The 27,556-nt window shown below is 35.2% G+C and overlaps 2 protein-coding genes and 1 long non-coding RNA gene across 5 annotated transcripts in view; 1 reads left to right on the top strand and 2 right to left on the bottom strand.

Annotated features, from left to right (window-relative positions):
• LOC136034450 (RNA helicase Mov10l1-like) overlaps positions 1 to 9,100 on the bottom strand; it is a 40,875-nt gene extending 31,775 nt beyond the window's left edge. The window contains exon 1 of one of the 3 annotated variants that reach the window (XM_065715632.1): positions 8,993 to 9,100. The gene's annotated coding sequence lies outside the window, so the exon portion shown is untranslated. Of the gene's footprint in view, positions 1 to 8,945 lie in introns of all 3 variants that reach the window. The other 2 variants (XM_065715633.1, XM_065715631.1) reach the window with 2 other exon arrangements.
• A 2,062-nt stretch (positions 9,101 to 11,162) lies between these two features.
• LOC136034449 (uncharacterized) overlaps positions 11,163 to 27,556 on the top strand; it is a 67,751-nt gene continuing 51,357 nt past the window's right edge. The window contains exon 1 of the long non-coding RNA XR_010619185.1: positions 11,163 to 11,256. This is a non-coding gene — a long non-coding RNA (uncharacterized LOC136034449). The remainder of the gene's footprint in view (positions 11,257 to 27,556) is intronic.
• On the bottom strand, positions 17,657 to 27,364 carry LOC136034448 (heme-binding protein 2-like). The gene is made up of 2 exons (XM_065715630.1): positions 26,635 to 27,364; positions 17,657 to 18,347 (listed from the first exon to the last, which is right to left on the bottom strand). Exons 1-2 carry the CDS (start codon positions 26,662 to 26,664, stop codon positions 17,775 to 17,777), a joined length of 603 nt encoding a protein of 200 aa, XP_065571702.1. The 5' UTR covers positions 26,665 to 27,364; the 3' UTR covers positions 17,657 to 17,774.

Here is a 27,556-nt window from a genome sequence, read left to right as displayed (position 1 = left end):
GGTTTAGAGTGATCGGAGGGGGGATAGCCCCCACCCACCTAAGCCTCGTATTTTCCCGTATTGCATCTAATACAAATTTTGAGACATCCATTTGTTGTCCTAGAAACTTCGAAAACAGCTCATTCGATAGGAAATTGGACAAGCCAGTTCCTTTTTAATAGTCAAAGTGATTAGTCCCCTCCCTCGTCCACCATTTTCCCAAACACATCCAATCAAAATTTTGAGATAGTCATTTTGTTCAACACAGTTGGGAGGACCGGAAATAATGTCATTGAGGATGACCCCTCCAAACGCCCTCAGGACAAGGTAAGTTATGCCCTGGGGGCACATAAGGCGTATATAGAAAGGGTGGTCGTATAAACTTCGGAGAAGGATCAGTAGATTGGTAATTCGAAGTTCTAGTGCCCTTTTTAAGATTTGGAGTGATCGGAGGGGGGGTAGCCCCCACCCCTCTAAGCCTCGTATTTTCCCGTGTTGCATCTGATAGAAATTTTGAGAGGGCCATTTGTTGTTGTAAAAATTTCAAAAGAGGATCATTCAATTGGAAATTGAAAGAAACAAAGCCCTTTCTATTATTCAAAAGTGATTGCAAGGCAACAAGCCCCCCAAGCGCATTAATTCCCGAAATCTATCAAATCAAAATTTTGAGATAACGATTTTGTTCAGTGTAGTTTAAAGGTCTGGAAATTACTTTTTTGAAAACCCCAATACCTTCTTAAGTCCAAAACATAATTTGCACTTCACTGATAAATGGCTGTGGATTGTCAGTTTAGTATACATGTACTATTATATATTCCTTAAAGTTTTAGTAATTTTTAATTTATTAAAGTTAAAAAAGTTAAAACATTTTAAACATATTTTGTGTATTTAAATCATACAATAAATAGGCTAACCAAGTCAAATCCAAAACAAGCAAAAATTAACATGAGTCAGGCTGACAACCCCCATGCCTTCTCAAGACCAGAACATACTTAGCACTTTACTGAAAACAAAATACATTTAAAATGTTTTCATTTTGTTTTTACTTGTTTAAAATTTTTATTATATGCAGGGGGAAGTCCTCCCCATTGCACTACAATTACAGCGCGAGTGTCTAGTGTCCTTTTTAAGATTAACAAGAGAATAGAGGGGGAACAGCCCTTCTCTCAAGCCCATTCATTTTCCAAACGCATCCAATAGAAATTATAGACAGCCATTTTGTTCAGCATAGTGGAACAGTCCAGCAACTATGTCTTTGGGGATATCTGCCATGTCGATTCCCACAATTATGCAATTGGCCCATTATTTTTTATAAATGTTGCTTTAAAATAAATCAAAAGACATTGTGTTAAATGGTTGCCAATAAGACACCTCAGCAATATTTCGACAAAGACTAGGGGCATTAAGTTGAAACTTTTGGGGATACTACTATTACTACTTCTGCTATTACAATAAAAAAAAAAAAAAAAATTGTATTTTTTAGGGTAACGTCAGAAGCTATAAGATTAAATTAAAAACATTGCTTGTGTCAGGATAAAAAAAAATTCATATAGATTTTTATAGAATAAAACAAAAAAGATATACAATATTTTTTTTCCATTAAAAAGACTAAGTCGATAAAAACGAAGAGAAATTAATTTAAAAAACTAGTTCCACAAGAAAAGTTTTTCAAAGGCTTCATCAAGCCAAGAATGAGCAAATATAAAGTCAAACAATTTTCCAAGCGTATAACTGTCACATATCACTATCAATAAACAAATGGAACCCAAAACGAACAGTAATTACAATAAATAGCCGAGTCGAACTCAAAACGAGCAAAAATTAACATGAGTAGGGATGATAACCCCTATGCCTTCTCAAGATCCGAAAACAATTTGTACTTTCCTGAAAACAAAATACGTTTGAATTGTTTTTACCTTTCTTGCTTTTATACATGAAAAATTATCAAAACCTTAATGAAGAAATTTCAGTATATGTCAATTTAACAGACAATCTATGGTCATTTGTTTTTTTTTTTTTTGTTTTATTTTAGTAAAGCACAAATTGTGATCTGGTCTTGAAACTAGGCGCAAATTATTTATGTAATGTACCGCCAACACTCAAGTTTACACTGTGTTGAACTCAAGAACAAACTGATTTTATTTCTCTGTATTGAAAAAGAGTTAGCTTACACTCAGCAGAAAACAATTGGCGGGTGACAGAATACATTGAAATTATACACTTTGGGCTATTTATTTGCACATTAATTAGGAGTGGGACCTAATGTACAAATACAGAGCCCAAATTTTGCATAAAGCCTTCTATCTTCAAATGTATTCCCCTCCTCCTGCTCCTCACCTCGTCATTGCTATTCTTGTGCCCTCCCCCTGCAATATTTTGTCAGACGACCATGCTTGATTAAGTGGTTCAACTGCAATCCAGGATCTCTTTAGGGTCTAAGAAAGTTGTTAAATAAGTGAATAAAATTTTACAGAATATATATGCTGCTCAATTTAGGGCATTCGAAGTATTTTTAAATACATAGGCCTACCTCCACAACTTCTAATGCTTGAGCAATTATTAACCTTGTATGAAGGCTAATCCTCAGATAAAAACGATAGAATCAAAACAATTTTAGTAGAATCGGATTTGTCATTCGATACTTTTCCCAAATATAATCTTCTTACACTAACAATTGCAGCCCATTCCCTTTGCCCCTCTAAATAAGACAATATCAAGCTACAGATTATATTCAAACTTGGGGAATAGTTGATTAAAACAGAAGTGACCACAAAACATGATTCATAAGAAATTGTATAGGCTATTATAGCTGAAAGCAGAAATTTGGTTATTATTGCCAAATTGTTTTCTTGTAAAGTTTTATATCATTTACAGACATTTTTTTTTTACAAGCAGTTGATCTTTACTTCTTACTCTGCTACTTGATATCTGTGTTTGAAGACTGATCAAACAACAAGTGACAATGAACTGTAAGTAACTCAACCCAACATGAACCGAAATTCTAATAAAGAGCCACTACAAAACAAAAAAGAGCTTTTGTTTTTTATATTCCTTTTTTCACCAGTTGATGTATCTCTTCTCATGAGATGTATGTATCTCTTCTCTTTTGCAAGAAGAGATGTATCTCTTCTCATGTTACTACTGTTTAAAACTTGTTAGAACTAAATACTCATTGAGTTCCAATGTCATCATGTAAAAATTTACTTTTAAATCAATGTTATCCTTTGTCCTTGCGGACTTCTATTCAACTGAAAGAAAATATTTGTCCAAATCTTGAACAAATAGCCGAATTCTCTCAAAACTATTTATTCATCAGTTAAAAATCTTAAAAGGGCTGGAAGCTATCAAAGTGCACATGGATTGAAGGAAGGTAATAGTACAGCTGAAACTTGGAAGACTAGTAGCCTAAAACAGCCACACTACAATGTAGCAGCAATTCTCTGTTTATCTTGGGGATTAGATTAGGGCAAAACTAAAATCACAGCTTCATAATGCATGTAGCTGCCGTAAACGTATTCAATGGAAATGGTGAGGTAGCCATTTTATTATCTATTGCCAAAAATCATATAGCAATATCTTTAGGGTGGACACATCCCCCCAGAGCCCTGGGATATGGGTTGTAAGTTATGCCCTGAGATATATAAAAAACAAATTATGGAAGGAGTGGTCATATAAACTTTGTATCCAATGGAACACATTTCATTGGAAGTCAGAAGTATTAGTGCCTGCCCTTTTTTAAGAGTTAAAAGTGGTGTGTGCAAGATTTACCAGTAAGTTTCAAAACTTCCTCTTACCAAATAAGTTACCAGTAACTTAAGTAAGTTACCATAAGCTACAGCATAAGTGGTAAGCTTCCAATACTCATGAATTTAAAAGAAAATATTCTCTCTTCTCTGACAGATGGATAAGAAAAAACTTATTTTTGCACCATTTTGTTTGTTGATTTCCTACTTCATTTGGACAAGGAAAAAATTATAAAAAATTGCAATTTAGGCTTCAGATAATTCTTTATAAGAGATAGTAAGAGATAAGCTATAGCTGCTGCTCCTCCTTCTCATCTGGTAAATCTTCAAATGCTATGTCTGGCAGATTATCTTCCACCAGACCATCTCCATTGTCATGTGGCAGTGAACTATTGATAAAAAGGCATGATGGCAGCATGAACATCCCTTTCAGCCTTTCATGCTGATTTCCAGGCATTTTTGAAGCTGCATGGCAGTACTCATCTTTTTTCTATTGAGTGACTCATCAGTCACTCAATAGCAAAAAAGATCCAGAATGAGCAAAAATGGTCCATTGACCTTTAGAATTTTGTTTATTGTTTCATGCTTAATGGGGTTTCTATGGTGGGTCCTATATAGCTGTGTTTGTAGCTCTTATGATAAGAGCTGAAAACCTGACAGAATTTGCCTCATTTTAGAAAAGGGGGAAACAGCCTCAAAAAGTCAAGGAATCCCAATGAAAATCGTACCATCAGATTCAGTGTATCAGAGAACATCACTGTCGAGGTTTGAAGCTCGCATCTCCAAAAATATAGGATTCTGTGTTTTTTGCTCGAACAAAGATAACGGATTTGCTTTTTTTTTCCCTAGGGGTGATAGTTTTGAACAAATGGTTCTAGAATGTCAAGAGAGGGCTCATTTTAACCAAAATTAAAAGTTCTAGTGTCCTTTTTAAGTGAGTAAAAATATTGGAGGGCAACTAGACTCCTCTCTCTGCCACGCCCGCCAATCAAAATTTTGAGATTGCCATTTTGTTCAGCATAGTTGAAAAACGCAACAACTATGTTTTTGGGGATAATATGACCCCCTGCAGCCTCTGAGGGAAGGCCTGGAGGTTATGAAATTCGCCACAGTTTCGACCACAGCAAATGGTATATTGCATGCACAAAATGCACAAGCCAATGCTTTGCTGCAGGCTTCCTGTTGTTCTATGGTCATTTTTTGGACAAATGTAAGATTTGGTTGCTGTGCCACTTTGGTTATATAAGGAAGAGGGAAGGAATTTGAACAAACAAAGGAAGTCAGAACAGAATACCCAAAAGTACTGGGAAGTGATAATATTCTAGCCAAAGTATTTGGAAGTATTGGAACTTGATTAGAGCCACCTTTATCAGAACTGTTGGAATCACTGCCAACATCTTCAGATTCTGCACCATTGCCTCTTCCATGCAAGTTCTTCATACACTTCTGCGATGTTGGGAAATATTTATATTTGGGCATTAGTTGCTGCTGTTTCACCATTGCAATGCTAAATTACAAGAAATTGGCCAGGAATATTTTTTATTAACAGACCTTACTACCTGCATTAGCTTATAGCCAGATATATAATTCATTAATTATTATATTCTATAGTTAAAGGTAGCAAGTTAAAAAAATAAAGAAAAAAGTAAAAACCACCAAATTAAATTGACCTCTGCTATGAATGTCTTATTTATTCAGACTGACTGATTTATTGCATGTCCTGTTTTTTACTCAGGCATGAAATGACAAAGAGAGATATCAGTATAAGATCAAAGGGCATGACTCATGCATTGAATCTATAAAAGGTAAAGAATACAGAATCAGACTTTAAAGTCCCAACCAGTGGTGCTGATCTCTGTTGGCCTTTCAGCCAGGAAGTGCAATGCGAGGTTGTGGGCCAACCATCCTGTGCTTTTGCACACCCTTCCTGTTTACCTTCCCCAGATTTCTCTAGGTGCCCTTTTAGAGCTGGGTCAACTCTGGCTGAGCTTACAGAGTCACACCACTGACCCCCATCCCAAACTAAATACTTGGATACACTAGGATTCAACCCCTCGCCCTCTCAGACAAAGGATCCTGAATCCAGTGCACTAATCCACTCAGCCAGGATGCATTGAATCTGACAAATGCAAATTTTTTTAAAAAGATTTTAGTGAAGTGACAGCTCTCTTATTAATGGAAATTGAGAAGATTTATGTTCTTAAAAAACTTAAACTTTTCACTTATGAAACTGACCAGTAAGATTGACCTAAAACTGAACATTACCAGGTAACTTACCAAGTGGTAACTTATGTCTTGCACACTTGTCAAAAGTGAATTGAGGGCAATCAGTCCCCCCCACCTAGTCTATAATTTCCCAAAACAGATTTAATAAAAAATTCTAAGAGAGCTATTTTGTTCAGCATTGTTAAACAGTCCAGTAATTATGTCTTTGGGAATGTCAACCTCCCCACAGTCCTCAGGACAAGGGCTGTAGGTTAATCAATTTGTTCCTTGTTTACATATAGTATATGTTAATGAGAAAGGTATGCAAACTCGAGCTTTACTTTCCAAAAAGATGAAGGACATTCAAGTTAGCCTTTCAGAGAAAGTTGAGGGGGGAGTTGAACTAAATCAAAACATGCTATGTGTATATGGATTATCAAAAGGGTCTAACCCAGCAATGACTGATTATATCAATTTGGAATTAAGGAAATGATAAGATCAATGATCAAAAAGGCAACATTTGCATGCTACCAATTCTAATGCAAGTGCCGGCACTACTACTGCCCCACTACTCCTTTACAATATTGATGGGAAATGAACTAAATCCAAAGATATTATGTGAATGCAAATTGTTTAAAAAGTGTATATCAAGAATTGATTTTGGGTATTAAGTTGGAATTTTCAGAGAATGCTAGTGTTGCAGCTAAATTTACAAAAACTACTACTTCTACTGCAACTACTTGTAAGAATAAGAGCATTGAGATAAAAATTTCAAGAAGTATATGAACATACAGCTTATTAAAAGGACCTACCAGCAATGTCTTAGCCAAGGCTAATTGTGCTAAGCTGAAACTTCCAGGGCTTGATGAGAGGGATGTTCTACTGACCAAAAGGCAACATATTAACACTTCTGCTGTTACTAGTACTGCTGCTATTACTATTAATACTATTACTAGTAATATCAACACTGCTACTGTGACTAATATTACAATTATGCCTAAGGACATGAAGGTGAAATTTTCAAGGAATTTTGAGGGGGAAAGATGAATCTAATTACCATGCCATCTTTAAGCAGGTTATCAAGAGGGTGTAACAGCAATATCTTAGGAACAGTTTGGTGTGTGAAGTTGACACCAACAGGGCTGGTTGTGAGGGATAGTAAACTAACCAAACAAAAATATTTGCATCCTAATACTACTGCTTCTACTCATACTATTACAACTGTTACTATTATTACTACTTCTATTACTACTACTGCTACTAAATTTTAGGCAACAATAATAATTCTACCCCTACTACTGCTGTTTTTAAAGTTAAGAATATTAAGGCAAAAAATTTGGGATGTATAGAAAATGCATAGAACTAGATCAAAACGCACTAGCCTATGCCCACAGAAAGGTTACCAAGCAGATGTATCAGAAATGCTTGGTGGCATTAAGCTGAAAATTTCAGTATGTGTTGAAGGAGATGTTGAAAAAACCAAAGATGCTATGCACATACTGCTACAAATGAAACTTTGCTATAAATGAAAACTTGTGTTATAAAAGTGAAACTTTCAGAGACAGGCCATGTCTACAGCACAAATGAAGCCAAGAGAAGGTGCTTTAAGCCTTACATCATTCTATAACTTTGATTGGTAAAATTATGACAGTTCATATAACTGACTTACCAATAAAGTGAATATACCACTTGATGTCTTTTTTTTATGTTCTTTATAAATATAATAATTGCTTCTACCACAAATTTAAGTTTAAACACTTTTTGAGCTCATAAAAATGACAAATTTTCAAAAAATTATGACAGTTCATATAACCGACTTACCAATAAAGTGAAGATACCACTTGATGCCTTTTTTTATGTTCTTTATAGATAAAATAATTGCTTCTACCACAAATTCAAACTTAAGCACTTTTTGAACTCTTAAAAATAACAAAATTTTCAATTAAAGTATGAGCTATTGATCATTTTTGACAAAATAATATGTTTTCTCAATGATATCTTTTCTTGGCCATTTTTAAAAAAATAATGCTAAATTTTTTTAGTTCTGAAATTATTTATAATAAGGTTAGGTTAAAAAGAACTTAAATCTGAATTTGCAGTAGAAGCAATTATTATATTCATAAAGAACATATTGGTAAGTCAGTTATATGACATGTCATAAATTTACCCTTTGTTTAGTCTATAGTAAATGTTTACTTTTGTTCCACATGCCCTAAAGTGCATATTACTGCATATAGCAAGATTCTAATGATTGTATATTGTTTCTTTGTCATTATTAGAGAGCTGCATCCATTTTTTAGGTTTCTAAAATCCCTCTTCAACAAGACTAAAAATGCATAAAGTAGGCTTGACTACAGAAAACATTACCTATAGAGTGAAGCATATTATTGCAAGAGCCCTCCAGGCAGCAGAGCAAGGTCTGTATTCTATATTTATTCAAAAAAGAGTGATAAAACTAAAAGAAAAAAAACTCAAACAAGGTTTATTAAATAAATAAAGAATAAAGACCTTGCCCTGCTGCCTGCACAGCTCATGGACTAATATGCTTTGCTCTATTGGTAGTGTTACCTGTAAGCAAGCCCAAATTGCATATTTTAGTTTGCCCCATGGAGGAGGATGGTCAAACAGAAATGGATTTGCTTCTTTAATAATGACAAAGAAACAATATTTGATCATCAGAATATTACTATATGCAGTAATATGCACTTTAGGGCACTTGGAACAAAAGTGAACATTTACCTAGTATACAAAGATTTATATAGGCTAGGCTAAACCATAACACAAGAAAAAGTCAAACTTGATAAAAGAAAATAGCCTACTATTTAAAAAATTTTACTTTAAAACTTAGTTAAATTAGACTATTGAAATGCGTTTCAAATCCTATAGTAAAAGAAAAACATTATCTAGGGGTAATCACCATGTGCCATGTAATGACAAAGAGTTGAAGGGAAATTAAATGCTACTCTGTTCTTATTAGCCTATACTGTTTTCAGAAGAGCCCAATGAACACAGTAGTACCTTTAAAAGTATCTAATTTGACCCCTTCCCGTCAAAAGGGTACGGACCTAGATAAACTTAGAGTTACAAAACTAAAACTTTCCAAGACACATCTAAACCCCAGACAAACCGAGAGGTCACATGTCGCAATTTTAAAATTAACTTCTAACAGCAATGTTCAACTTTCGTTCTTTTCCTCAAGATTTCAAGCCGAAATTCTGTCATTTGGTAGATTTGGCTTACAGGCTAATGGTGTCTGGACCTTCAGCTAAAGCTAGCCCTGGTAGAGCTATAGTTGCTTCCATTTAATTCAACATTCACCTTCATAACGTTACAATCGACAACTCTCATTACTCGCCTTAGAGGTCTGGAGCCACTTTGACTTACTTCTTGCAACTTCAATAGCAATCCAGAGCAAATTTTTTGCATACTTGAACAGTGGCGTCGTTTGGGGGAGGGGGAAGTTGCTTCCCAATAATTTGGAGAATAAATTGTTATATAGACCGTGCAACTTGAACGGATCATTCTTGCTCCTCCCTCCCCACAATAAAAATGCTGGAACTGCGCCACTGTACTTGAAGGATGATTGATTTTTTTTTAAACGGTTGAATATCAACCACATTAGTTCAACGTCAAAAATAATTTAATTATTTTGTTCAGTATGCACATTACAGCTTATAGTTGCTTGTTGAGGTTCATTTGGCTATTTTTGGCAGAAGGGCTGATGAGTATACATAGTCTGAAGACTAAAGCATGAATTACTTTTTATTTATCAAACCAATCGCAGTTTAAGCATCCAGGCAATTTTCGATTTAAGTTTTATGTTAATAAATTTAAAAAATTGCCTCTTTGAACCTGCATTGTATTAGATGGTGTACAAAAATGAAGTTCAACCTGCACTGTGCCCAAAATATGGGTTTGTCCCTGGGATTCTTAATGTGAAGTATTTCTTTCCAAAACACTGAGAACTTTGCACTTTAACTATAAGAAAATTTTAGTTTTCAAGCCACAAGTACATTCTAACGCAGTCGATTATTGATTTATTAGCTTTTTATTGACTACTTCACTTCAATCTGACAAATTCCCAAAACTAAACCGTATCAACAAAGGGGATATGAAAAATGTAGACCATGTCATTCAAGGGAATGTTTTGGGTTCATATTACATTAACTCCAGAACTTGTTCTGATGGTTGAACTTTCTTCTTATTCTCTTTAGACACATACACTGTTCTGAAATCCCTCCTCACCCAAAGATACCATATTAAGGTCGGGTACATGGTTCTCGACCTAGAGGGCATTTCGCAAAGAGATGGGAGGACAACTTCTCGTCATTTTACTTACCGGATCTTCTCCGCATAACGAAGGACAGAAGTTAATACAGGAGGTAAACCAATAGATTGGTAAAAGAAGAGGCCCCAAAATGACATTCAAGGACGGTTTGGACATATGTCAAATCTAAATAATAATTAAAACAGAAAAGCATAAGCCCCTTTGGCTACATTTGTTGTTTTATTATACTATTTATTCTTATACATTTCAGCTAAGATTTCGGCCTTAGCAACATTGCGTCAAAAAATTTTTTATTGTAGTTTGGGGAAAATTAAAAAAAAAAAAAATTAAAAAGGGCACCAATCCTTGGCTATATATCATTTCACCTAAGATTTGGCGTCTTTCTCGTTGTGGGTCTGAAACTAAATACAAGGAAAAAGAGTTGAATTTAGACAAAATGGCCAAAATTAGTTGAGAAATATTTCGTATTCTGTTTTGTTTCAAAATGAGAGGTTTTAAGAAAACCTCTTAAAACCGGGTTGTTGCTAAACCCGAAAGCTCCAGCATTTTTTATTGTGGGTAGGGAGGGGCAAGAAGGATCCATATCCATATGTTCAATCTTCACGGTGTATATAAAAATTTATTCCCCAAATTATTGGGGATAAACTTCCCCCTCCCCCGAACGACGCCATTGTTCAAGAACGCCAAATATCTGCTCTGGATTGCTATTGAAGTTGCAAGAAGTCAGTCAAAGTGGTTCCTGACCTCTAAGGCAAGTTATGAGAGTTGTCGATTGTAACGTCATGAAGGTGAAAGCTGAATTAATTGGAAGCAACTATAGCTCTACCAGGGTTAGCTTTAGCTGAAGGTCCAGACACCATTAGTCTGTAAGCCAAATCTACTAAATGACAGAATTTCGGCTTGAAATCTTGAAGAAAAGAACGAAAGTTGAACATTGCTGTTTGAAGTTAATTTTAAAATTACGACCTGTGACCTCTCGGTTTGTCTGGGGTTTAGATGTGTCTTGGAAAGTTTTAGTTTTGTAACTCTAAGTTTATCTAGGTCCGTACCCTTTTGACGGGAAGGGGTAGAATTAGATACTTTTAAAGGTACTACTGTGTTCATTGGGCTCATTTGGAAACAGTATAGGCTAATAAGAACAGAGTAGCATTTAATTTCCCTTCAACTCTTTGTCATTACATGACACATGGTGATTACCCCTAGATAATGTTTTTCTTTTACTATAGGCTTTGAATCAATAGCCTAATTTAACCAAGTTTGAAAGTTGAATTTTTTTAAATAGTATTTTCTTTTTATCAAGTTTGACCTTTTCTTGTGTTATGGTTTAGCCTAGCCTATATAAATCTTTGTATGCTAGGTAAATGTTTACTTTTGTTCCAAGTGCCCTAAAGTGCATATTACTGCATATAGTAATATTCTGATGATCAAATATTGTTTCTTTGTTATTATTAAAGAAGCACATCCATTTCTGTTTGACCATCCTCCTCCATGGGGCAAACTAAAATATGCAAAGTGGGCTTGCTTACAGGTAACACTGCCAGTAGAGAAAAGCATATTAGTCCATGAGCTGTGCAGGCAGCTGGGCAAGGTCTTTATTCTACATTTATTTAATAAACCTTGTTTGATTTTTTTTTTTTAGTTTTATCACTCTATAGAATACAGACCTTGCTCTGCTGCCTGGAGGGCTCATGGAATAATATGCTTCACTCTATAGGTAATGTTTTCTGTAATCAAGCCTACTTTATGCATTTTTAGTCTTGTTGGAGAGGGATTTTAGAAACTGAAAAATGGATACAGCTCTCTAATAATGACAAAGTAAGAATATACAATCATCAGAATCTTGCTATATGCAGTAATATGCACTTTAGGGCACTTGGAACAAAAGTAAACATTTACTATAGACTAAATAAAGGGTAAATTTATGACAATTCATAGAAATGACTTACCAATAAAGTGAACATACCACTTAGTGTTTTTTTTATGTTCTTTATGAATATAATAATCGCTTCTACTGCAAATTCAGATTTAAGTTCTTTTTAACCTAACCTTATTATAAATAATTTCAGAACTGAAAAAATGTAGCATTATTTTTTTAAAAATGGCCCAGAAAAGATATCATTGAGAAAACATATTATTTTGTCAAAAATGATCAATAGCTCATACTTTAATTGAAAATTTTGTTAAAGAGTTGAAAAAGTGCTTAAATTTGAATTTGTGGTAGAAGCAATTATTTTATTTATAAAGAACATAAAAAAAAGACATCAAGTGGTATATTCACTCTTATGGTAAGTCAGTTATATGAACTGTCATAATTTTACCACTCAAATTTATAAAATGATGTAAGGCTCAAAGCACCTTCTCTTGGCTTCATTTGTGCTACAGACATGGCCTGTCTCTGAAAGTTTCACTTTTGTAACAAAAGTTTTGTTTATAACAAAGTTTCATTTGTAAGCAAGAATTTATTCTTATTCTGTCAAAATGATCAATAGCTCATACTTTAATTTATATCTTTTATATCTTTCTGGATTGTATCCTGTTTTAAAAAGAAAAGATTTAAAGGCTCTCAAGTCATCTTATTTTCATTTCCTCCGTTTTTTGTTGTATCTTCCTCCCTGGTACAAAAACAGTGATATGGTAACAAATTTCAGGGTTCCAGATTTATTAAATAAACTTAAAGTGCTACACCAGAAACTCTCCAACTTGATACATTTTACTATTATCCTTTTCATGATCTTCTAAAATGTTTTCTACAATAATTTAATGCATTATCAGAAGTTTTTTTTTTTTTTTGTTTTTTTTTCTGTATGTTTGTTTTTATACTCCACTGTTTCAAGTGGGTCACAAATAAATTATTATTATTATTAGTATGTGCATAGCATCTTTTGTTTTTTTCGTTATCCTCTCCAACACATGCTGAAATTTTCAGCTTAATGCCACCAACCGTATCTGAAGCATTTCTGATACATCTGTCTGGTAACCTGTGTGGGCATAGGCTAGTGTGTTTTGATCTAGTTCCATGCATTTTCTGTATATCCCAATTTTTTTACCTTAATATTCTCAACTTTAAAAACAGCAGTAGTAGGGGTAGAATTATTATATGTTGCCTAAAATTTAGTAGCAGCAGGAGCAATAGAAGTAGTAATAATAGTAACAGTTGTAATAGTAAGAGTAGAAGCAGTAGCATTAGGATGCAAATATTTTTGTTTGGTTAGTTTAATATCCCTCACAACAAGCCCTGTTGGTGTCAACTTCACACACCAAACTGTTCCTAAGATATTGCTGTTATACCTTCTTGACAACCTGCATAAAGATGGCATGTGGTGATTAGATTCATCTTTCCCCCTGTATAATTCCTTTAAAATTTCACCTTCATGTCCTTAGGCATAATTGTAATACTAGTCACAGTAGCAGTGTTGATATTACTAGTAATAGTATTAATAGTAATAGCAGTAGTACTAGTAACAGCAGAAGTGTTCATATGTTGCCTTTTGGTCAGTAGAACATCTCTCTCATCAAGCCCTGGAAGTTTCAGCTTAACACAACCAGCCTTGGCTAAGACATTGCTGATAGGTCCTTTTAATAAGCTGTATGTTCATATACTTCTTGAAATTTTTATCTCAATGCTCTTATTCTTACAAGTAGTTGCAGTAGAAGTAGTAGTTGTGGTAAATTTAGCAGTAATACTAGTATTAGCAGTAGTATGCACATATTGCATTTGGTCAGGAGATCTGCCCCTTTAAATATTCTCTGAAAATTCCAACTTAATACCCAAAATCAATTCTTGATATACACTTTTTAAACAATTTGCATTCACATAGTATCTTTGGATTTAGTTCAATTTCCCTTGATATTGAAATGGAGTAGTGGGGCAGTAGTAGTGGTGGCACTTGCATTAGTATTGGTAGCATGCAAATGTTGCCTTTTTGATAATTGATCTTATCATTTCCTTAATTCCAAATTGATATAATCAGTCATTCCTGGGTTAAACCCTTTTGATAATCCATATACAAATAGCATGTTTTGATTTAGTTCAACTCCCCCCTCAACTTTCTCTGAAAGGCTAACTTGAATGTCCTTCATCTTTTTGGAAAGTAAAGCTCAAGTTTGCATACCTTTCTCATTAACATATACTATATGTAAACAAGGAACAAATTGATTAACCTACAGCCCTTGCCCTGAGGACTGTGGGGAGGTTGACATTCCCAAAGACATAATTACTGGACTGTTCAACAATGCTGAACAAAATAGCTCTCTTAGAATTTTTTATTAGATCTGTTTTGGGAAATTATAGGCTGGGGGGGGGGAACTGATTGCCCTCAATTCACTTTTGACTAGTGTTCAAGACATAAGTTACCACTTGGTAACTTACCTGGTAATGTTCAGTTTTAGGTCAAACTTACTGGTCAGTTTCATAAGTGAAAAGTTTAAATTTTTTAAGAGCAAAAATCTTCTCAATTTCCATCATATTTTTCATTTAGTTCGCGTCAGTCTCAAATTTCTTTGAAAGTTCCACCTTTACAGTCTTATAGAAGAAATAGTAGTTATTTTAGCAACAACAGTAGTAGTAGTAATACCTGTTGTAATAGTAGTGTTAGTGTTAGTTTGACTCTTTCTCTTAACTCTACTTTTTAATACAGCAAAAAACTTTAGCGTAAAGAGCAGGGCGATGATGAGGAAGCATCCCCTTTCATATATGAAGTAATTTCTGTTTGTTTTAAGTTTTAATGTTGCTCCTTACTTTCCGTTAAAAAAACTTGTTTTTTTTTATTTAATTTCTGAATGTTTTTGAACCAATGCATGTTTTGATTTTGGCTCTCCGCAGATGAATAATTAAAACGAAATTTGCATATTTTTTTTTTGCTAAATGACTTTCTCATAGTTTTGATCGAATGATTTTGAGAAAAAAGGAGCAGGGGAGGAGGCCTAGTTGCCCTCCATTTTTTTTTGGTCACTTAAAAAGGTAACTAGAATTTTTAATTTTTTTACAAATGTCTTTATTAGTAAAAGATATACGTAACTTACAAATTAGCTTACGTAACGAACTTCTGAATTCTCATGTTTTTATAATGTATATTAAGGGGTTCAGCCCCTCATCAGTACCTCGCTCTTTACACTAAAGCTTAAATTTTGTCCCAATTTCTTAAGAATGACCCCTGAATCTCAAAAGCCAGAGAATAAATAGTTGAAATTACTAAAAATACTTTAGCGTAAAGAACAAGGTATTAGGAGGAGGTGAGCCCATCATATACATAATAATTTCTGTTCGTTTTAAGTTTTAATGCTTCTCCTTACTTTCAGTTGAAAATTTTTTTTCATATTTATTTTTTCATTGTTTTTTCTTAATAAAGCTGGAAAATCCTGCGCTCTCTTCATGAAAATTTTCTTCCCCCATGACAAATTCCTCCAAGGAAAGTTCCCCCAACATATCCCCCTCTTCTCAACCCCCCCCCCCCACACACACACAACCTAAAAATCCCCCTGAAAACGTCTGCACACTTCCAAATAACCATTACTATATGTAAGCACTGGTCAAAGTTTGTAACTTGTGGCCCCTCCCACAGGGACTATTGGGGAGTAAGTCGTCCCAAAAGACATAGTTATAACGTTTATTGACTACGCTGAATAAAATGGCTGTCTCAGAATTTTGATCTGGTGACTTGAGCGTGGGAGGTGGCCTACGTGCCCTCCAATTTTTTGGTCACTTAAAAAGGGAACTAGAACTTTTCATTTCCATTAGAATGAGCCCTCTCGCAAGATTCTAGGACCATTGGGTCGATAGGATCACCCCTGGGAAAAAACAAATAAATAAACACGCATCCGTGATCTGCCTTCTGGCAAAAAATACAAAATGCCACATTTTCGTAGATAGGACCTTGAAACTTCTACATTAGGGTTCTCTGATACGCTGAATCTGATGGTGTGATTTTGTTAAGATTCTATGACTTTTAGGGGTTTTTCCCCCTATTTTCTAAAATAAGGCAAATTTTCCCAGGCTCGTAAATTTTGATGGGTAAGACTAAACTTGATTAAACTTATATGTTTAAAATCAGCATTGAAATGCAATTCTTTTGATGTAGCTATTGATATCAAAATTCCATTTTTTAGAGTTTTGATTACTATTGAGCCGGGTTGCTCCTTACTACAGTTTGTTACCTCGAACTGTTTGATAACCTTTGTGATGACCTTAAAAAGCATGAGAGGGAGGTCTAACTGGGGATCGACAAAGCGCCGACTAAGTTGTTGAACTGGCTATGAATAATACTACTGCTTGCAACAATATTCTCTGCAAGTTTAAGTGCATTTCATTGGCCACAAAATCGGCAGATATCGATTATCATCCTATTATTTAAGATAAGAGTAAGAAATATTCACTAGAATTACAGATGGATAAGTCCTGTAAGTTCTATCTGTAAGTAATTTTTTAAGGTCCTATGTAAAATGACAATAAATTGATCCAACACTAAGGTAGATTATTTAAATACAAGGCTGGGCTTTGAAAAAATTATAGCAAAATAGATCAATTTTTACCTTAGAAGTTTTAGTTAGTAAATACACAAGTTTTAGAGAAAATAGACTATAAGATCTGTTTTTGGGTACTAGAGAATTCTTTGATGAAGTTTAAAATGGTGTCTTGAAAACAATACAAGTGAAACTCTTGCAAAAGTATAACAGGAGGATAAGTCATGGGACTTATCACAGGAGGATAAGCACAGGAAGATAAGGAGGATAATACCTTACAGCTCTATCTGTAAGGTATTTTTTAAAGTCCTATGTAAAAGGATGAATAAATGGTCGCAAACATTTTTGCTTGGAAGTTTTAGTTAGTAAATACATTAGGTAGAGGGAAATAGACTATATACTGCGGTTTTGCAAAAGAAAAAAAGTGGACTGTGAAATCAATTTCTTTTTGAGATCCTATAAAACACAATCTCTAAATTTAGCATTAGTTTTTAACCTTTTACATCAAAATTTAACACCTTTACATATTTTCTGGTTCTTTGTAAAGATGACTTCTAACTACTATCACAAATTTAAAGCAAAGTTGAAAGCACGGCTGGAAAACAAAACTATCTTTGGGTCTCGTTTCTTTTTCATCATTCGACGCAATTTTGGAATGAAGTATCACTATTCTTAAAAAGTCAGCTGATTTTCAGTTATACTTAAGGGAAATATATTACAAAATTACCAATTCCAGCAAAATGACATTAGGAAACCAATACAGATCAGATTTCTGATGTACGGCAAGCACTATATGTCGAGGATCAGAGGACCACAAAGGGTGGACCAGTAGATGTTAAAAAAATGGATAATTCTTAGGCTAAAATGTATGGTTACCTTGTGTTGACTTAAATTTGTAGAAGATGGTGCTTGCCATCCATAATAAAACTCTCATGGTAATCGTGTAAGTTAATATTACTTTCTATCTTTCAATATAAGGCCATTTGTCAAAGCACATTTTTTTTTATTCATATGCTCAGAAAGCTACAAAACTTCAAGTTACAATACTATATTTTCTATTGAATGAAACTTCAAAATAAACTAAAGAAATAATAATTTATTCAGCCAGTTTGCCATGGCTTACTTACAATCCATATTTCAGCTTTTCTCGGTCCCAACTGAATAGGAAGACCATAGCCAGCAAAATAAAATTTATCTGTAGCTTTCGCAGTAAGCCCCACTCGATCTAAATTTCTGCGGAAGCGGGCCATATGATCCAACATATCTTCCCTCCGGACCATCCCAGTAACTGTTAAACTTTTCACGAAAACATCCATTCCTGGACGACGCTCAATAAAGACTTGAGAACTGTTTGGTCGTGGTGGTTCATCTTCAGCAAATGGGAATGATAACTTGGTAACCTTTCCAGTTGACCCGTTTGAAACAAGTGAATGAGTCATAGGAAAAGACATATCGAACTCCTCTTGTTCAGCATTATTGCCACTTATGTAATCTCGTAGGCGCATAGCCATTGCAATCCGTCCAAAATCACCTTGTTCCGATCTTCCGTAGGTAGAAACCCAATTAGATGGAGAGTAGCGACGTAACTCTATACCTCTTGGAAACTTTTTGATTACATTATATGAAAGAATTCCTCTCTGGGATGAAGCCAACAAGATGCTTTGAAAAGATATCTGAAAATGAGATGCTTTATTGCTACAATACATCGAGTTAACCTTATCAGCAGACCAAAATATATTTATGATTCTGATTTCAACAGGGTATTACCTACTCATCGTCCAATTAAAATTTGTATATGCAGGTGTTCTTGTCCAAGAGACTAATTACATAATGTGGTCTCATCGGCTGGAGAGGCTTATAGAAGCATTATGCTAAATTTTGATTTTAGCTCCATGTTTGTATTAAATACAAAAACCAGTCTTTTTAACTGAAAGTAAAAAGCGACATTAAAACTTGAAACGGACAGAAATTACTCCGTATATGAAAGGGGCTGATCCCTCCTCAACGCCCCGCTCTTTACGCTAAAGTGTTTTACTGTTTTAAAAAGAAGAGTTGAGAGAAAGATTCAAACAGTGTAAAGAGCGGGGCGTTGAGGAGGGAACAGCCCCTTCCATATACGGAGTAATTTCTGTTCGTTGTAAGTTTTAATCTCGCTCCTTACTTTCAGCTAAAAAAAACTAGTTTTTTTTATTTAATTTCTGAACGTTTTTGAATTAATGCATGTTTGATTTTGGCTCTCCGCACATAAATTATTAAAATGAAATTTGCATATTAATTCTTTTTTTGGCTAAATGGCTTTTTTTTTAGTTTTGATCAGACGATTTAGAGAAAAAAGGAGTGTGGAGGGAGGCCTAGTTGCCCTCCAACTTTTTGGTTACTTGAAAAGGCAACTAGAAATTTAAATTTTTAACCAACGTTTTTATTAGTAAAAAATATACCAACTTAACAATTAACTTACGTAACGAACTTTTATATTCTTATATTTTTATTGTGCATATAAGGGGGTTTGTCCCCTCGTTAATACCTCACTCTTTACACTAAAGCTTAAATTGTGTCCCCACTCTTTAAGAATGACCCCTGAATCAGAAAGGCCGTGAAATAAATAGTATAAACTACTAAAAATACTTTAGCGTAAAGAGCGAGGTATTTAGGAAGAGATGAACCCCTCATATTCGTAATAATCTCTGTTCGTTTTCAGTTTTCATGCTGCTCTAAACTTTCAGTTGACAAAACTTTTTCATATTTATTTTTCCATTGTTTTTTTTTATAATAATGCTAGAAAATCCTGCGCCCCCTTCATTGAATTTCTCTTCCCCCATGACATATTCCTCCAAGTAAAGATCCTCCCACATAGCCCCCTCCCCTCAACCCCCCCCCCCAAAAAAAAAAAAAACAAAAACAAAATATTCCCCCTGAAAAATGTCTGAACACTTCCCAATAACCATTACTGTATATAAGTACTGGTCGAAGTTTGTAACTTGCAGACCCTCCCCCGGGGACTGTGGGAGAGTAAGTCATCCCAAAGACATAATTATTATGGTTTTCGACTAAGCTGAACAAAATGGCTATCTCAAAATTGTGATCCGTTGACTTGGGAAAAAAATGAGCGTGAGAGGGGGCCTAGGTGCCCTCCAATTTTTTGGTCACTTAAAAAGGGCCCTAGAACTTTTCATTTCCATTAGAATGAGCCCTCTTGGGACATTCTAGGACCACTCGGCCAGTACAATGACCCCTGGGAAAAACAAATAAACACGCACCCATGATCGCTCTTCTGGGAAAAAATACGAAGTTCCACATTTTTGTAGATATGAGCTTAAAACTTTTACAGTAGGGTTCTCTGATATGCTGAATGCGATGTTGTGATTTTCGTTAAGATTTTATGACTTTTAGGGGGTGTTTCCCCCTATTTTCCAAAATAAGGCAAATTTTCTCAGGCTCGTGACTTTTGTTGTCAAAGACTTAATTTGATGAAACTTATATATTTAAAGTCAGCATAAAAATCCGATTCTTTTGAGTATCAAAATTCCGTTTTTTAAAGTTTCTTTTACTATTGAGCCGGGTCGCTTCTTACTGCAGTTCATTACCACGAACTGTTTGATTTTACAAAATCAAATCTATTTGATTTGTAAACTTTGATTGAGTTTTAACATCTTTTGTTAAATACACACTTACAATTATTGCATTTTGATTTAGGACAGTCATAAGGTCATTTAAATCCTTAATAAGATTTTTTTAAGCAGAGGATCTAAGGGGGGAGACTCCAAGACCCTTTTTTATACTTTAAAGTTATTTTGGTCAAAATCTTTGACCAGTCCTGGTTTAAATAAGTTATAAGATGTCCTGAAGCACCAAATTTCATTAAGACAAACACATTGTTTGAAAAATGTACTTGTCTTCTTTTAATTTGGAAAAATCGTCTAATCATTTATAAAAATCTCGAAGTGATGCCTGAACAGCTAAGAGTTGATAAAAGTGCAAAATGTCTATATATATATATATATATATATATATATATATATATATATATATATATATATATATATATATATATATATATATATATATATATGAAATAAGAGAGGGGGTGTGATACGGATACTTAGGACCTGATATTATAGATTGTATTCAATTCCTGAACGATGATGCATAGAACTATGTACAATATCCCAATGTTCATGAAGTTAGGTGGAAGAGGATGGGGGGTTCGTATCAAGGAGCAAGCTTTGGGTCTTGCACAAACTGCTTCAGACCCCAAAATAAGAAAACTACTTAAACAATCCCTCTATGATGAGGTGTCAAGACTAAATAAAGGTACCGCAAGTTTATCATTTTAAAGTAAGAAGAGGAAGGAGAATCCCAAAGGCATTTCTAAAGGTATTCCAATGGAACAGGCCAAAAAACCTCTCAATTCTTTGTCCCGGACAATTTGCTGAATGCTGCTCTTGACATATACACTTATACCTATACCCCCCTCACAGCTTTCCTCTGTGGGGTATGGTGAAATAGCTTAGGCGTACGATTTTGCTCTGGGCCCTCCTGTTATACTGCTTAAAAGGTAACCGAGGAAAAATGATTAAAAAGAGGTGCGTCATGTCTAAACTTACAAAAATAGACGGTGAGTAGTATTAGATCCCATTGGACCTGCTTTAAGCCCTCCAAATACATAAAACAAAAAATCATTAGGATCTTTTTTCCAGGCAACTGATCAAACACTATTTGTGAAGCATATATATTTATCCCAATTTGACTAGAAAAAGCGAAAGGTCATTACAGATCGTTCCCAAAATGATCCCTGAACAGTTCTGACGGTGGAGTGGTACAAATCTGAATGCTTAAGAATTTAAGGGGAGAGAAACTGGCCCCCAAGGCTGTACAAATACGCAGACAAAACCTTGGCACAGTTATGATTTTAATAAGGTATAACATGCTCACTGTTTTACTTAAACTCAACTATGAAGCTTGAGTCTTAAAATGAATTACTTGCATACATTTGGAACCCCTATTCAGACAGCTGGAAGTATCGAAACAGGTTCTGTATGGCTATGTTTATAGATTTAAGAGTAGGAAGGGGAGGGAGTGAACTTGAACCGCACTGACTGTGGAATATAACTATTTCTCATTCCTGCTCTTAATTTTGTTCCTCTGATTTTGAGCTTTCCAGGACACAATTTTTAAGACACAACAAGCATGCCTCATGAATTCATTTTAGAATTTTTTGGGCACAGTCTTGTAACTCTCCCCCATTTTTGGCCCAGGCCTTGTCAACAGATAGTTTCAAGGACATTATTAATTTGTTGCTGCTATATTTTCTGACACAGCAAGTAATACAAAGGGGTTGGATTTACTCTAAAGTAAGTATTTTCAGTGAAGTGAATAGGGATAGAAATAAAATTTATTGAAAAATGACCCACTTCTTCGAAAAACGGATTCACTCTATACAGTAAAAAAAAACTTAATATGCAGCAAAAACTCAAAAAGGAATAAAACAATCTACCACTTGGAAAATATAAAAGATAACACTAAAAGATCATATCAAAACAAAACAGCAAATTTTGAATTCGGATAGAAAAATAAAAATAAAATGTAAACAACAAAGAGTGGTTTATATTTTTAGGTAATCTGACCAATATTTTCACGAAACAATAGAAAAACCTAATGATGTTATGAGGGCAAGTACGTGATACGTTTGACTATTATATTATTATCTAAGAGGAAAAAAAATTAGGGACCGAATTTTCCGTAAGGGGAAGTACACAGTTGTGAATACAGGTCCTTTCTTCTATTCATAAGATTTTGAGCTTATAGCCCGTTTAAAAACATAAGGAAATCAATCGGTTCGAAAAGAGAAATTTTCAAACGATAGGTGCAAGATTTTTCCAAAAAACTCGGATAACATTTTGCGCGTGTGCGTTACTTGTGCGTGTTTGCAGTGCAACAATTTTTTTTATTAGATTCTATATTCTCCTTTATCTTGTTTGCTTTATATAGAGAATGATTCATAGCATACAGAAATTAGTAGTTCTGATCAAGATCCACCAAAACTCGAACTTTCGCGTGCTCAATAACTCAAATGCTTTCCACTTTCAAAAATGTTTGCTCGTTTTTGCTTTGCAACACAAAAAAAAATGTTCGGTACCATTGGGAGACTAAACAAGAGCTAAGAGCTCATATGGCACTTGTGACGAGGCGAGAAGAGCTAAGAGCCAAGAGATCATATGGTATGAGCTCTAACAAAATTCTATGAATCAATAGATTGATTTAAAAAGGAAAATAAGAGGCTTAATGCCGGTCAAGATTTAAAATAAGAGCTCTGATTCACAAAGTCCTTCTAAATATCAAAATTCATTAAGATCCGATCACCCACTCGTAAGTTATAAATACCTAATTTTTTCTAATTTTTCCTCTCCCTTTTGCCCCCCAGATGGTCGAATCTGGGAAAACGACTTTAACAAGTCAAATTGTGCAGCTCCCTGACACGCCTACCAATTTTCATCGCCCTAGCACGTCCAGAAGCACCGAACTCGCCAAATCACTGAACCCCTCCCCTCAACTCCCCCAAAGAGAGCGAATCCAGTACGATTATGTTAATCACGTATCAAGGACATTTGTTTATTCTATCCACCAAGCTTCATCCCGATTCCTACACTCCAAGTGTTTTTCCAAGATTTCCCCCTTCAAATCCCCAGAATGTCAAAAGATCTGGTCGGGATTTGAAATAAGAGCTCTGAGACATGATTCCTTCTAAAAATCAAATTTCATTACGATCCGATCATCTATTCGTAAGATATAAATACTACAATTTTCATGTTTTCCAAGAATTCCGGTTCCCCCCTCCAACTCCCCCGAATGTCACAGGATCTGGCCGGAATTTGAAATTAGAACTTTAAAGCACAAGATCCTTCTAAACATCAAATTTCATTAAGATCTGGTCACCCTTTCGTAAGTTACAAATACCTCAATTTTCAAAATTACCCCCCCCCCCCCAATTCCACCAAAGAGAGCAGATCCGGTCCAGTTATGTCAGTCACGTATCTTAGACAGGTTTCTATTCTTCCCATCTAGTTTCATCCTGATCTCACCGCTTTAAGTATTTTCTAAGATTTCCGGTCCCCCCAACTGCCCCCCCCCCCAATTACGCTTGATCCGGTTGAGATTTAAAATAAGATATCGGAGTTACGAGGTCCTTCTAAATATGAAGTTTCATGAAGATCCGATCACTCCTTCGTAAGTTAAAGATACATCACTTTTCTTATTTTTTAGAATTACCCCCCCCCCCCGAAATTGAGCGGATCCGTTCTAATTATGTAAATCACGTATGCAAGACTTCTGCTTATTTTTCCAACCAAGTTTCATCCCAGTCCCTCCAATCTAAGCGTTTCCCATCATTTTAGGTCTCCCCACCCCAAACTTCCCCCAATGTCACCAGATCCGGTCAGGATTTAAAATAAGAGCTTTGAGACACGATATCCTTCTAAAAATCAAATTTCATGGAGATCCAATCACCCGTTCGTAAGTTAAAAATACCTCATTTTTTCTCATTATTCAGAGTTAACCCCCCCCCCCCCAACTACCCCAAAGAGAGCGGATCCGTTCTGGTTATGTCAATCATGTATCTAGGACTCGTGTTTTTTTTCCACCAAGTTTCATCCCGATCCCTCCACTCTAAGTGTTTTCCAATTTTTAGGCTTCTCCCTCCCAACTCCTCCCCCCCAATGTCACCAGATCCGGTAGGGTTTAAAATAAGAGCTCTGAGCCACGATATACTTCTAAATATCAAATTTCATTGAGATCCGATCACCCGTTCGTAAGTTAAAAATACCTCATTTTTTTTTATTTTTTCAGAAATACTCCCCCCCCCCCCAACTACCCAAAAGAGAGCGGATCCGTTCCGTTTATGTCAATCATCTATCTAGGACTTGTGTTTATTTTTCCCACCATGTTTCATCCCGATCCCTCCACTCTAAGTGTTTTCCAAGTTTTAGGTTTCCCCCTCCCAACTCCCCGCCCCCATCACCAGATCCGTTCGGGATTTAAAATAAGAGCTCTAAGACACGATATCCTTCTAAACATCAAATTTCATTGAGATCCGATCACCCGTTCGTAAGTTGAAAATACCTCATTTTTCTAATTTTTAAGAATTACTCCCCCCCCCAACTACCCCAAAGAGAGAAAATCAGTTCCGATTATATCAATCATGTATCTGGGACTTGCGCTTATTTTTCCCATCAAGTTTCATCCCGATCCCTCTACTCTAAGTGTTTTCCAAGATTTTAGGTTTCCCCCCTCCAACTCCCCCCAATGTCATCAGACCCAGTCGGGATTTAAAATAAGAGCTCTGAGACACAATATCATTCCAAACATCAAATTTCATTAAGATCCAATCACCCGCTCATAAGTTAAAAATACTTCATTTTTTCTATTTTTTCCGAATTAACTGGCCCCTACTCCCCCCCCCAGATGGTCAAATCGGGAAAACGACTATTTCTAATTTAATCTGGTCCGGTCCCTGATACGCTTGCCAAATTTCATCGTCCTAGCCTACCTGGAAGTGCCTAAAGTAGCAAAACCGGGACTTTAGGTTTTCCCCCTCCAACTCCCCCCACTGTCATCAGATCTGGTCGGGATTTGGAATAAGAGCTCTGAGACACAATATCATTCCAAACATCAAATTTCATTAAGATCCAATCACCCGCTGATAAGTTAAAAATACTTCATTTTTTCTATTTTTTGCGAATTAACCGGGCCCCCACTCCCCCCCAGATGGTCAAACCGGGAAAACGACTATTTCTAATTTAATCTGGTCTGGTCCCTGATACGCTTGCCAAATTTCATCGTCATAGCTTACCTGGAAGTGCCTAAAGTAGCAAAACCGGGACCGACAGACAGACAGACCGACAGACAGATCGACAGACCGACAGAATTGGCGACTGCTGTATGTCACTTGGTTAATACCAAGTGCCATAAAAATTACTAGCCGCAAAACTGATCGGCACCATAGGGAAACTATAAAAATTACTAGTTCCAAAACCAATCGGTACTATGGGAAAAACTGGTAGGTTTTTGAGCCTTTTCCCATGCGGCCAAACAGGCTATCAGCCATAATGAGGGTGAATGAATATGGGACTTTACCTTCTTTAACAATTATTTTGAAGAATCCCACTTTTTTGCTCTTAACAGTTATATGCATATATATATATATATATATATATATATATATATATATATATATATATATATATATATATATATATATATATATATATATATATATATATATATATATATATATATATATATATATATATATAAATAAAAATATATATATGTATTGTGGTTATAAATCTAAACGTGAACTGGCATCCTGCACCAATAGACTGTATATTACCAATTTTTGAACATATACTGAAGTTAAAGCAGCAAGAAACACGAGCTTATTAGCTTTTTTTACCTGAAATACTAGCCGAGCGGAACGCGGGCCATCATAAAGCCCAACAAGCGGGCCTTTTGCCTGGCAAAGAGTCCTTATACACAAATTCAATATGCACATATCGAACATTTTCGAACTTTCGGAGATATCAGCCAAAAGTGTTCTGATAAGTCGTTGTCAGAGGGAGTTTCAGCCGGTAAGTGTATTTTAAAACACGCTTTAATCCTCCTCATATACATTGTCAAATCTCAGATATGATCTTCAGATGTGGCAGAGACGTCATATACGTGTAGTAGGCCTACTCTTGTGGAAGTGGCTCTTGTACCTCCAGGTGATTTAAAAATGAGTTAAAAGAAAATCAATACAGCTAATCTTTTTATGAAAGTTTTTACGATTGAAATTCATAATCTTTCTGAGTAACACGACATTTCGTTGATTGTTTCATTTTTAAAGACGATTTGGTTTCTTCTCTAAGCAATTTTCCATGCTTCTTGATCGGCATTGAAAAAGAAAAATAAAAGAAACAATCTTACCAATAACAAAGCAATATATTTCATTCTCATTTCTTAATGAAGACTGGTGTACAAAAATTAAAGAAGACACATATATAATAATACGAAGGAGAGATAAGCAGGATGTAAAATCAAAATGCATGCAATATGGAGAGGACTCAAAAAATCTTATTTGATCACTAATTCATATTTATAGTAATCAAACACGCGAATATTCCAGGGGATTGACACATTCATCATAATAGGGAAGTCTACTTTATTTCATTATGCTTAAGAGGGTAATGAACTAAAAAAAAATCCAGTTCACGTTTCACTTGTTTTGGGAGAGAAGCGCATCTTAAATTCCATTTTAGAAGGTTTCAAATTATTTCAGGGGAGAAGGCAAAAGTATGACTAAGAGTACATATTGCAGTCCCCACGAAAATAAACCGTATGTGACAACTCTAGAGATCATAGGCAGCGCAACAGCGCTGCCTCAGTAAAGAGTGACGTGGCCATAACGTATTTTTTTTTATTTGTTTTTTTTACCAACGCTTTTGGTATAAAAAGGAGTTGTCATAGAAATTTTGAAAGGAAATCATTCGATTGGAAATTAGAAGTTGTAGTGCCCTTTTCAAAAGTCAAGTGATTGGAGGGCAGCCAGTCCCCCTTCGCCTATTATTTTCTAAAACACATCCAAAGAAATCTTTGAGATATCTATTTTGTTCACCATTGTTGGAGAGTCCAGCACTTGAGTATGACAACCCCTTTCCCCTACAGCCCTCAGGACAAGGGTTATACGTTATGCTTGTTGCCTATTATTTAACATAGATAAGGTTTTTATGGAAGATGTGGTCGTACAAACTTCTGAGGGGGCTCATTCAATTGGAAATCCGAAGTTCTAGTGTCCTTTTTAAGAGTCTAGAGTAGAAGAAACGCACATCAAAAATTTCCTTACAAAAAG

The sequence above is a fragment of the Artemia franciscana genome, chromosome 13, assembly GCF_032884065.1.
Source record: "Artemia franciscana chromosome 13, ASM3288406v1, whole genome shotgun sequence".
Taxonomy (NCBI): domain Eukaryota; kingdom Metazoa; phylum Arthropoda; class Branchiopoda; order Anostraca; family Artemiidae; genus Artemia; species Artemia franciscana.
Note: the sequence above shows the minus strand (reverse complement) of the source record. Positions and strands in the feature narration are given on the sequence as shown.

Bases quoted from the DNA above. Each gene is read 5' to 3' on its own strand.
- LOC136034448 (XM_065715630.1), bottom strand. From the start codon at position 26,664: ATGAGAATGAAATATATTGCTTTGTTATTG. The intron at 18,348-26,634 runs GTAAGATTGTTT...TCTCATTTTCAG, and splicing joins AATATATTGCTTTGTTATTG to ATATCTTTTCAAAGCATCTT.